At 30.0% G+C, this 12,273-nt stretch overlaps 1 protein-coding gene across 3 annotated transcripts in view; it reads right to left on the bottom strand.

Moving 5' to 3' along the window:
* Nucleotides 1–268: 268 nt before the first annotated feature.
* LOC143072563 (AP-5 complex subunit beta-1-like) overlaps nucleotides 269–12,273 on the bottom strand; it is a 29,172-nt gene continuing 17,167 nt past the window's right edge. For all 3 annotated transcript variants that reach the window (XM_076247560.1, XM_076247561.1, XM_076247562.1), the window contains 10 exons: nucleotides 10,950–11,056; nucleotides 10,325–10,397; nucleotides 9,304–9,370; nucleotides 8,768–8,814; nucleotides 8,001–8,071; nucleotides 6,496–6,601; nucleotides 5,260–5,323; nucleotides 2,900–3,055; nucleotides 2,066–2,166; nucleotides 269–537 (listed from right to left, as the gene is read on the bottom strand). In XM_076247560.1, the coding sequence (XP_076103675.1) occupies nucleotides 386–537; nucleotides 2,066–2,166; nucleotides 2,900–3,055; nucleotides 5,260–5,323; nucleotides 6,496–6,601; nucleotides 8,001–8,071; nucleotides 8,768–8,814; nucleotides 9,304–9,370; nucleotides 10,325–10,397; nucleotides 10,950–11,056 (944 nt within the window). In that variant the 3' untranslated portion in view covers nucleotides 269–385. The remainder of the gene's footprint in view (nucleotides 538–2,065; nucleotides 2,167–2,899; nucleotides 3,056–5,259; nucleotides 5,324–6,495; nucleotides 6,602–8,000; nucleotides 8,072–8,767; nucleotides 8,815–9,303; nucleotides 9,371–10,324; nucleotides 10,398–10,949; nucleotides 11,057–12,273) is intronic.

The following is a 12,273-nucleotide window of genomic DNA, read 5'->3' as shown; positions in this document are numbered from 1 at the left end:
AAATGTCACTTTGGTATCGTTCATGACATAAAGATACAGATATTGTAGAAGATAATTATATCTCTAAATGTGGTGATAGAAATCAACAAAAATTAATTACTAACACTGATAAACTGAATGAGCAATTCTTAATCACTCTAGAGTACAGTTTCTGAGAAATCTACCATGGCAGATGGAGAAACAGAGATCAGTTAACATATAACATCACTGCAACTACTGAGGGCACACGTGAGGTTTGTAGTATTGTTGACCATTCATAAACAAAGTCTTTTACATTTTACAATTTTATTTATTTTTATCACAGTCAGCTGTTTGTAAACAATAGTAATAAAGCACCAATTATATAAAAATTGCACATATATTTCTGACAATGTAAGTCAGTTTTTTAAAGTTCAGTTAGAAATGTATCAACAAACGGTAACATGTGATAAGAGTCTGTTGCTATGGAAACATTGGTCTGCTCTTCTTTCCCTTGGCATAACAATAATAAATGATGACCTGATGCCAATAACATTCCATAGCAGGTTTGGTTGTTTTCTATAATATATAAAAACAAAATGATAAAAAATTACCATTCATTTCATAAAGTCAGGTAAAACAATAACATATTTTTTTCTTTCACCCACCATGCTCAAATGCAAACCAGCCTTGGGTGTTGTTTATATAAACTTATAACTAATTAAGTTGCCACTAAGATCAGATATGGTGAATGATAGCAGAAATTTGTTTCTGTTATGAAAATCTAGGATTTTAAAAATAGGATTCAAGACGACTACGAAATAACCTAATTACACCAATTTCAAGTGTGGACAATTTAATATTAAACTTTCACTGCAGTTTTTATTAAAAAAAGCTAACAGTATAAGATAGGGTATGAACATATGATATGAACAGAGTCAGTGAATTGACTGTCTGTGCTAACTAGTTTTTAAATGATTAATTGATCAATTGATTGTTGTTTGCTTAGTGTATACATGTAGTAAGAATGTTATATGCATTTTCAGACTGGGTGCTAATCAACAATACATTCTATCTGTAGTTTCTGCCAATTGGTACATTGAGATGGAGCCTTTATCATACATCTTTGGAAAAAACAAGAGTCTTTTTAAATGATCATTTAATACATCAAACCTAGTAGACACACAGAGAGTGGTTTCAAACTTATCACCTTATTTAAGACTGGAATAAAGAGAACATTTTCAAAATAATTGCATATGTTGTTACACTTTATAGGTTCAAGGTTTTCTGTATTGGCTACGGGTCTCACGGCCAATTCAGCTGACCGAGAATCTATACCAGTGCCAATACAGAAACAGCCAGTTTAAAACACTTTTATTAAATAATACAACTTTTTTGATACAGAATTGTTCTGAATGCTGTATTACATACATCAAATGTGAATATAGGGCTAATATTTCCAATACGGACTGCCAATGAATCCTGAATTACATGAACAATATATGTTTACATGTAATTCAGGGTTCATTGCCAGTCCATAATGGAATATTGGACCAGGGCCGAAAAGCAATATAGATCACGTGATTTATATGACCAGGACGACGTCACCAGTATGACACATGCCGTTTTTGGTAGTATTAGGGCTGTTTTAATCATATTATTTAATAATATATGCTATAACAGGTTTTGGGAAGTTTAAATAAATTTACATAATTTTGTGACCAGTCTGTATTCCATTTATTTATCAATACATATTACCAATGTTATTTCAACTGATCGGGCGGAGCTAACGTTTTCATTTGTATAAGGACAGTCTATTTGAAGATGTGTTTGATAAGAATGATTGCCGTTATAATTATTACTGATTTCTAATCACCTATCAGTGTCATCAAGGGAATTTAAAAAACAATGACTGGACACTTCATTGATGAGTTTATCCTAAAACACCTATCTATAGATGGACTGGGTTATTGTGAGCAAATCAGTTAAACTCCGCCCAGTCAAGTGAAATAAATCTAGTAATAGAATCAACATAAGTTAACAATAATTAAACAATTGATGTTTTTAAAATTCTGAATTCACATTAGCTTCTTTTACAGTGACTTACCTTTATCCTTCAATTTGTATGATGAACAAAACTGGTTCATTCTTTCTGAAAATTGCTCCAATGTTTTATGAACTATTTTGATAGACTGAACACATTGTCTACTGCAAATACAAATTATTCAATAATTAAGCATTTTTATATAAAAGATTCAGTCATGTGTGAAAAAAATGGAATCTCAATTTTATTAATGTTAATAATATACTGTAAATTTAGAAGTTATTGTGTGCATTTATTATTGCGATTATGTCATTTTAGCCTAAAATGCGATTTGAATTTTTCCGATATTGAGAAAAATCCTGTTGAATTCATATAAAAAATTTCAAAATGCAAGTTTAAATTATTGCGATTATAACCCTGTGGCATTTTTCGCAAAAATAAGAACATCGCAATAATTTCTGAATTTACAGTATACTATATTTATGATAAGCTTGAATCAATGTTCATGTTAAATAAACCTTTTGAATTATGTCTTCTTGAATAAAGTAACCAAAAAGTACTTCTTGTTTTGTTAGACAGTAATTTGTGTTCTCCACATGCATGTTCAAAACCCAACATTTCAAAGAATAACCATCAAATCTGCATTTCACTTTTTATTCGTTTTCTACATATAAGTAAATTAGAAAGACCTGCAGCATGTTACTTATTGAACCAGTTCAATTAATTTGTTTACCATAGTACTTTGTGATAAGTTTGTATGTTCTTTTCACAAAGTGAGATGTTTCATTTGAGGTATTGAGTTAAAATATCACTTTTAAAGCAAATGGATAGTCATGTCAAAAGCTGATGCAACATTTACTGATCTGCTTGTAAAAAATCATGTATGATATACTCTACCTTTTATTAGACTCTGGATTAGTAAAATGTGGCCATAGTTTATTGAACAGAGACAACTGATCGCCCTCAGGCAGAGGTACCATCATATCTAGTAATGATATATTTATTTCCTCTAGGTCATTTCTATATGTTAACATATCATCTGTAAATTCTACCCTGAAATACACAAAAGAAACTTTTAAGGGCATACGATACAGTAACAGGGGAGGTAATGATGTTGTTAACGTTAATTGTTATTTTCACTACGTCTAACTATGACTTATCTGGAAATGATGCAGTTTTCGACTGATTTTAATCATTCAAACTTATTTAAATTGAAAACGAGTTCATGGACCCCTCTTTGTCATCTGGTTTCATTACGCGAGAAGATTAAGTGTGCCAATTTTAAAGAAAACGTAAATAGTGCATTTTTTTTCAAATTTGATAAATATACAGCAAAAAAATAATGTTTTTTTCTACATTCATGAACATTTGATAAATATGAGTTATTTCTTAATAAAAAAGATGTATAAATTTTTTGGATACTTATAAAATACAGAAATTACAAATTATTTAACAAACAAGAATGTGTCCATAGTACACGAATGCCCCACTCGCACTATCATTTTCTATGTTCAGTGGACCGTGAAATTGGGGTCAAAACTTTAATTTGGAATTAAAATTAGAAAGATCATATCATAGGGAACATGTGTACTAAGTTTCAAGTTGATGTAACTTTAACTTCATCAAAAACTACCTTGACCAAAAACTTTAACCTGAACTTCGCACTATCATTTTCTATGTTCAGTGGACTATGAAATTGGGGTCAAACTATAATTTGGCATTAAAATTAGAAAGATCATATCATGGGGAACAAGTGTACTAAGTTTCAAGTTGATTGGACTTCAACTTCTTCAAAAACTACCTTGACCAAAAACTTTAACCTGAAGCGGACGGACGAACAGAGGCACAGATGGATGGACAGACGGACGGACGGACGAACGGAGGCACAGACCAGAAAACATAATGCCCCTCTACTATCGTAGGTGGGGCATAAAAACAATTTATGTTTATCTTTTAAAACAAAAAAGTTATGTCTTTTTTTCGAAAAGGAAAATATGGCCACAAATCTGAATTTTTAGCAAATATACAAAATTTTGACCTCATTTTACTCAAAAAGTAGCACATGAAGGTATATTTTTCATTACATATTTGATTTAATCAGGTAAAAAATAGTCTATATGGAAATTTTTATCAAAATGTAAATACGGGATCAAAACGGTATCGTATGCCCTTAAACATCATATTTACATTTTCAAGATGTGTTAGTTCAAGGAGAGGTAATTCTAACTGTGCAGTGACTATTTTTTTGCATTTCTTAGTAGTACATGTACTACAGATGAAGATTGCATGGTTATATTCATATTGTCTGAAAATGAGTAGAAACTGCCATTGCTTCTATATTTAAAACAGCTAGTTTCTGAAAATTAAACCTCATGTTTTGTCTCACTTTCATCTTAATTCATTTTAACTCCGCTCGTGTGGGTGCACTCAACTCCATTCTTAATTGACAAGGAATGTCATTTTTCCTATCGAAGGTCAATGGTTTTCTCTGGGCATTCCGGCTTCCTCCACCAATAAAAACTGGCTGCCACGAAATAGCCTAAATGCGGTGCTTAAAAGTTGTGTTAAAACACCACAAATCAAATCAAATTAATTAATTTTTTTCCAGCTAATGGGATGGTAAGCAAACAACAATCAATCAACTGATCCCTATAACATGTAAATGGAAAAGATGGCTTTTTGCTGAAACAACCTCTTTTATGTAGTAATGCAAGTTTCTTTATAGTTTTTTGAATTCGCAAATTTCTATAATATCTAGGATACTCCTTGTGAAACCCTTACAGCACATGCCCAGATAAAGGACAGCAACAACAGCCCTAGTCTTTTTTATTTCTTCAAAACTTTTCAGATTGTGACTGATTTGAAATCCTTTCTCTAAATATATTTAAGGAATGACTGTAGTATTTTTTCTGTCTATGAAGAAATAACATAAAAAAATTGCTGCACACTGAATAACGCGCATAGCGGGTTATTTAACAGTGTGCACCACATTTTTTATGTTATTTCGAATAGACAGAAAAAATATTACAGTCATTTCTTATAATTTAATTCTAAATCCATTTTAAACCGTAGAAAACCATGAAAAAAACGTTGATGACGTCACGGTCACATGACTAAATTATGTCTATGGGCTCATAACAAAATAACGTCAGCCAATCAAAAGACGCGTTGCATCCAAAATTAAATTATTGTTGTATATTTCTAAGAGACCTGATTTAAGCTTTAATTTTGTATAAACTACTGAATGATATATTTACCATGCTCTGAATACTGTTGGTATAGGGAACTTTGGTTTCATATGTACTGTCACATCTAAGCTATCTGAAATGTTAGTGACATTTTATTATTCCACAGTTCCATGGTACAATGACAGTATTACTTTTCACTGTGTATGTTTTAATTTATTAACTATTTTAGAAGTACTTTTAATAGCTGGAAAAAATGCCATCTTGAAATTATGTCATTAAATAACAGAAAACATATAATGACTTTAAGTATATAGAATATTAACTTTTTTAGAAGTACTTTCAAAAGCTGGAAAAAATGCCTTCTTGAAATTGTGTCATTAAATAACAGAAAACATATCGTCCCTGTTATGCAAAAACCTCGTATTTCAATTTTTTGTGGAAATCTTTTTATTGATTATTTAGAATTAAATATGTATGTTCCACTGTATGCGAAAATATCTGATCTTCTAACCAATCATTAACCTGAATTCTGACATGTGACGAAAAAGTGTAGTCGGATTGGTGAGACATTTTGTTGTTCGAAAATATCGTATCTCAAAAGAAAAACACACGGCACGGCAGCTGGCATCATAACAGCTACAGTTTACTGAATCAATTTTAGGTTCTCAAAGCTAATAAAGCTTAGAAATAATATGAAAAGCTTTTAAAATACAATATAGGTGCAGACATTTTTGCTCGTCTTGGTAATTTATTGGTTAGAAGATCAGATATTTTCGCATACAGTGGAACATACACATTTAATTCTAAATAATCGATAAAAAGATTTCAGTTTTTACTGCCTGGTGTAAAATAATCAAAACCTTAGATATGAGGTTTTTGTATAACAGCGACGATATAATGACTTTATGTATATAGAATATCAATATCTCACAACAGTCTTTAGCATTAATTGGCAAACAAAAATAAAACAATACTGTGAAAGTCTGTATGCCATTGAAATTAGTGTGATTTCAAGGTAGTATTTTTAATAGTACATGTATCAGAGAAATAAAAGTAAAAATGTAAAAGATAAATCAACAAAGAAAAGAAAAAACTAAAATCTCATAAACAGTTTAGTCTTTGAAATGATGACATTTGATCTCCTAAAAAATGAACCATTATACATTAAGAAAAAAAAATGCAAATAATAGCTTAATGATAATTTGTGCATTATTTGCAGTCCATTTCCAGCATAATAATTTTATAACAAATAAATGGTAGATTATTTTAAGAGATTTGAGAAAGATATCGAAGAAAAACACTTACCTTTTGACTTAATTTCAGCTAACTGTATACCTTTTACTGCTTCAAAGTTATTATCACTCTCAACATTTACAGAGATTGCTTGTACTTTCTCCTTTTCATATTTAGACTGAAACAAATAACAAATAAAATCTAAAATCAAATAAACAAATTATTCTAAAGGATTTACATTGGTAAATTAAGAAATGATTCATGGCAGCCATAGATTTGTTTTTATTCAACCATGGCTTGGGCATTTATATTGGATTATTTACCCTGGGCGTTAGTGATGGTAAATTACAGATATAAATGACCAACCCAAAAAAGTACTTTAAATACACAAAAACGGTTGTTCCACATTAAAACCAACTTATTCATACTGCCAGATATTCTCAATTTTCGAAATCAAAACACACGGTTTACATAGGCCAAGATTCAGATACAATATATTTATCTCTATTCTATTGCAAAATTAACAAATCAGTCCATTTCAATTCATTTTTCATGGTAAAATTTCATAAAACAAAAAATTCTGCGAAACGATGTTATTAATTTGACATTAAAATTAGAAAGATCATATCATAGGGAACATGTGTACTAAGTTTCAAGTTGATTGGACTTCAACTTCATCAAAAACTACCTTGACCAAAAACTTTAACCTGAAGCAGGACAAACGGACAAACGAACGGAAGCACAGACCAGATAACATAATGCCCCTCTACTATTGTAGGTGGGGCATAAAAAAGAAGATGTGGTATGATTGCCAATGAGACAACTATCAACAAGAGACAATAATGACACAGAAATAATAGAAGCATTCTTGCATAAATCTTTTGAATTTGTTTTTTTCCTATAAAGAATTAATCGTAACCACTTGTAGAAGTGTTAATAAGAGATCTTAATTACACACAGGACCCAAAATGTCACTTTCATTTTGTTCCAAGCTTTTTATTTCTAATGATTCATCTCATTAGTGGATGTGCTACCCCATTTTTTAAGTTCTATAATTTCAACTTATTCCAAAAGGGCATAATTGACAGTAATGGTAAGAACAAACTTTAAGTAACTAAGGCATATCTGAGCATACCGTGCCAAATACTATATATAATTGAAGTAGACAGCTAATAATTCAATTTATTCCAAAAAAAATAAAATCATTTATGCAAAGCCTCAAATTACACTTGTCGACTGCCACCACATAGTCTAGTGATTAACGCTTCATTGCAAGGCTCCCCACCTACAATCCATTTATTGGTAAAGTTCCATCTATAAATTGAACAGTTAATAAGTACAGAAGAACTTAAATTTCAGAACTACTTTACAAAAAAAGATACTCTATGGAATACTTCTGCATATCAATTATCAGTAATAATAAATTTAAGTGATAACAAATGAATTTTCTTGATAATTAGCAAAAACAGAGCCTGTTAAGTATTTTTAAATATGATACATTCAATTTGGAAGGAGACAGCCATGAAATTATAACAAATTGAAAATTGAAAAAGCTGAAATCCATTACACAGACTTACCAATTGTATTTTATATGATGCTTTAATGGAAATATCTGCTGATGATAACCAATCATAGTAGGATTCTATATCTAAAATTATACATGATATAAATATCAAATTTGCAGTTATTTTTGTAAAGATTAGGCATTTTTTTCATACATCAAAACAAGTGCAATATGAAACCACTGTCTGCAATGACATACCAGTTTTTTGGTCACTTCAAATGCAAATGGATTCATAATCTTAACTAAAGAATTGCAATTCCATATAAAATATCATCACATATGCAAAGCATGCCTCCTAAAATATGGTTTTAATATCATAAACAAGGTATTGTCAACGATTTTAAATTATCTCTTTATTACTTTTGCACAAAATATGCAGAGGCGGATCCAGAATTTTTCATAAGTGGGGGCCCGCTTCGGTCACGCTTCAGTGATTCCCTATATAACCAACCAAACTTTAGGTTCCCTGGGTCACCCCCTAAATCCGCCTATGGTATGTAAAATATGCAATCAAGTTATTGATGCAGTATGTTCATATATATTACAACATTTCCTAGTCATATAATTATGCTATTTTACTTTCTTTCTGTGTCGCAATCGAGTGAAATTAAAATTTAATGGGAAAATGAGTCTCATAGTTGAGAAGGGAATTATCTCTCAAAGTCAAACTGAAATAATGGCTTCAGTTTTATGATGTTGTCGAAAGATATCAAAGCAAAAAATTTAAAATTGCCTTTTGAGATGTCATCATTATTTGGAGTAAACATTTCCATGCCATACCTTCAAACTCTTTTTGTTCTTTATCAAAGTTAGTAGTCACAGCATTCCTAAAAAAAACAATGATTATAGGCATAAATTATAGTTACATTTAATCCTTCATATGTTTCTAATTGTAAAATACTTCTGTACTAACCACTCACAATTGTTAAATATTCAAAGGAATCACCTTTACATGTGTATACACCTTTTTAAACAACAAAATCAAACTCACTTTTCATTAATGTTATATCTATACTATTGTAATTTAAAAAAATTTCAGATGATAGTGACAAGAGGAAATAACTCTATTTTAGAAAAGAAACAATTTTTTTTAAAACATGTGCAAATTACTGTTTGTATTTTTAGATCCTTATCTAGCACTCAGAATGATTAAGAAAAGACATTCTTGCTTGAATAACTATTTGTTTGAAGCAAATTCTGTGTAAGTTTAATACATTCAACAGCATACTTTCAAATGTTGCTTTAAGTTTGCCATAACATTGATGTATGTCCACCTCAAATTTTTCTTATTTATTTTCTAAATAATATAAAAATACCTATGCCATTCTAAAACTGGAGGATTAGCTTGAAGGATCTTACTACAGCTTTTGTCATCTGATTTTCCTAAAAAAAAATAATCAAAGCGAATTTACCATTTAGATTTTTTATTCTTTTCATACATATGTATTTTAAAAATCTTTTCAACAGTTACAGTATTATCATCATGGTGCTTATTTTCCCATAAAAGAGTAATAGCATAATGAAAAGTCATGGCAAAAGATGTGAAAAATGTCATAGCTATGACAAAAAAAACTTGTCAACTCAAACCAATTGTGCATTAGCTGATCAAGCTGATATATCATTATGTTTGTTTGTCTGAGAGTGTTAAAACCATAGTCATAATGGAGTAACAAGGTCAAGGTTATGTCCTTATACTCGTTATTTCCCACAAAGCATTATAAACAGAAAAACTTAGCATTACCCCATCTTAATCTTATATAAAAACCAACATATTTTACAAAAGAAGTTAAAATATTCGTCTTAGTATAACAGTAGAACATCTTTATTTATGCAACGTCTCCTTTACTGCTTATAATGCCAATTTACAGTAAGTTCACAACCAGTATAGATAATTTTCTAAATTAATTGTCTTTCAAGAAAAATAAAAATGTTTCTTTCCAACTATCCAAAAGCTTCATGGCTTGACTGCATAATAATTACAAATAAAAGTCTTTCAATAGGATGTAAACAAAGATAATATAGATTTCATGGTATATCCTACAAGCAATAAATAACATCAGGGTTCTTTGTGCACAGTCAAACAGATTTTGAAATTCATCTTATTCTTTTCGTGAATACTAAATTTGGTGTTTTGAACAGCTGAGTCTACCAACATTGCAGCAATTTGTTTCAGCAATTTTCCAATATTGTTGTGGAATTTATAATTATAGGGAATTAGATTATTATCCAAGCTGTACATAATGGCAAAAATACACATTTGTGTTATTTTTCTCCCAATGAAAGTCGCAAAAATAAATTGCTTTAATATGAGTTGGTTTACAGTATATTTGTTATTACCTTCAGGAAGTAACGTAGAAATAGTCTGGTTAAAATTCTGTGTCCCAGATGTTTTCTTAAGGAACTCTTGAATCTATAATAAAACATGAAGATATGCATGTTTATCCATTTAAAACTGTAAGCTAAGAGTAAGCTAGTGTCCATTACATGATACTAGTATCAGCAGGAATTGTTAAAAAAAAAATCCCACTTAATGATGAAAAATACACATGTAACAGTTTTAGTTCTTACTTCCAAAAATTTTTAAAAACTTTTACTGTCACTTAATGAATTATTACATGTTGGCATTCTTGATGCCATTGAAATTTTATCAACCCAAAAAAACTTTTACAGTCTTGATTAGTTTTATTAATGTATTCTAGAATGATATTATTTTATAATTCATTTTTACTAAGTTTTTCTCATAACTACTTTTTGATTAGGTTTTTTTTTATATAAAAATAATCGTTATTTTCTATAAATACATTTTACATGCATAATTAGTTTTCACATTGGAAATGAAAACCTTTTAATTTTTTGCATTTTTAATTTGATATGGCATAATCAACTCAGCTTATTTTTCTAAAACAAAACAAACAGAGAATATGCTTCAAACAAAACTGCTACAGCAGTTACCTCCCCTTACCTTGTTTGATGTTGCCGAAGTCAGGAGTGAGTAGTAAAATAAAGCTCTGTCTTGAATATCCATGTCGTCATAGGACATCATCATATTAAACAGAATATCACCAATGTCTGTAATATAAATACATGTACAGTTTGTTATATCATCGATTTCTGAAAAAAAATACTTTAGGATGTTGATAAGTCGTTCACCTATGGACATTTTTTTAAAAAATTTTCTGTAGGCTTAGCTTTGATTTTTTATTACCCTGTATTGTCAAGCTATGTTACTCATAATTGTTTCTCAGTCACTAAATGTACAATGTTGTTCCATACTAAAGCAGCTGACACTGTTTGTTTACATTCAAATTCCAATGGCGTCAAAACCACCTGATGCATTGGATAGGGGATTTTTTTCAGTCTATGGCAATTATATTATTTGTTTGTGTGATATTGCTTTGAAATAGTTTGCAATAATATGGGGGTTTATTCAACAGGAAACCTCAATTTAAGTCATGACATTCGACAGCAATGGAATTTTGTATGAATATTTACCTACGTACATGATGGTCAGAATATTGATCTTGTTATATTGAATAAAAAAAAAATTCTATGAAAAATAAATGTAAATCTTTTTTATTCTTTATTCCTGAAAAAAATTATGTCATGAACATCATTTTTTCATATAGCTTTCCTTTCATTTTGGATGGTTTTTTTTTTCGTGAGAAAATCGCAGAAAACGTAAGGTGCTTGTCATTTTGAAATTCATAAAACTATGATTTGCTTGACCTTTTTTGTCTGCTACTAAGATTAATGACACTGAACGGAATGTACACAAAGCAATGGAGGCCAGAAGTGGGATTTTGTGAAGTTCTGGAATGTTTTAAGCATTCGGAAGTCAGGTTTGAAATGGCCATTAGAAAAATGGCATTTTTACACAATACTTTTGAATATCAATGAAAACATATCTTTAGAAATGTTTTTTTTTATTTAGAAGAGTAGAACAAACATATTCTGCACTAACTTTGAACGCTGATATTAGCTTAGTGACATCAATACAGAGTTTTCCCATGTGATAAGTACAAACACAAATACCCAACGAACCAACAAGATGATCGATTTTAGACTACGATAGGATATAGTACTTTTCTCTGAACATAAATCTTATAGAATGACATAAAAATATTAAACAATTATTTGTAATGAAGTTTTCACACAGGTTTGTTCTGCAAAATTATTTGTGAGAACTATACTTTAAAATCTGACAGCTAATGTCTATTTCTAGAGCTTTATATTTAGAACAAGTGAAACTGCAAGCAGTTTCCGCCACCTACCTCCCCAGAAATCCT

This window comes from Mytilus galloprovincialis, chromosome 4, assembly GCF_965363235.1.
Source record: "Mytilus galloprovincialis chromosome 4, xbMytGall1.hap1.1, whole genome shotgun sequence".
In the NCBI taxonomy this organism is placed as follows: Eukaryota; Metazoa; Mollusca; class Bivalvia; order Mytilida; family Mytilidae; genus Mytilus; species Mytilus galloprovincialis.
This window is presented reverse-complemented; position numbering and strand designations above follow the sequence as displayed.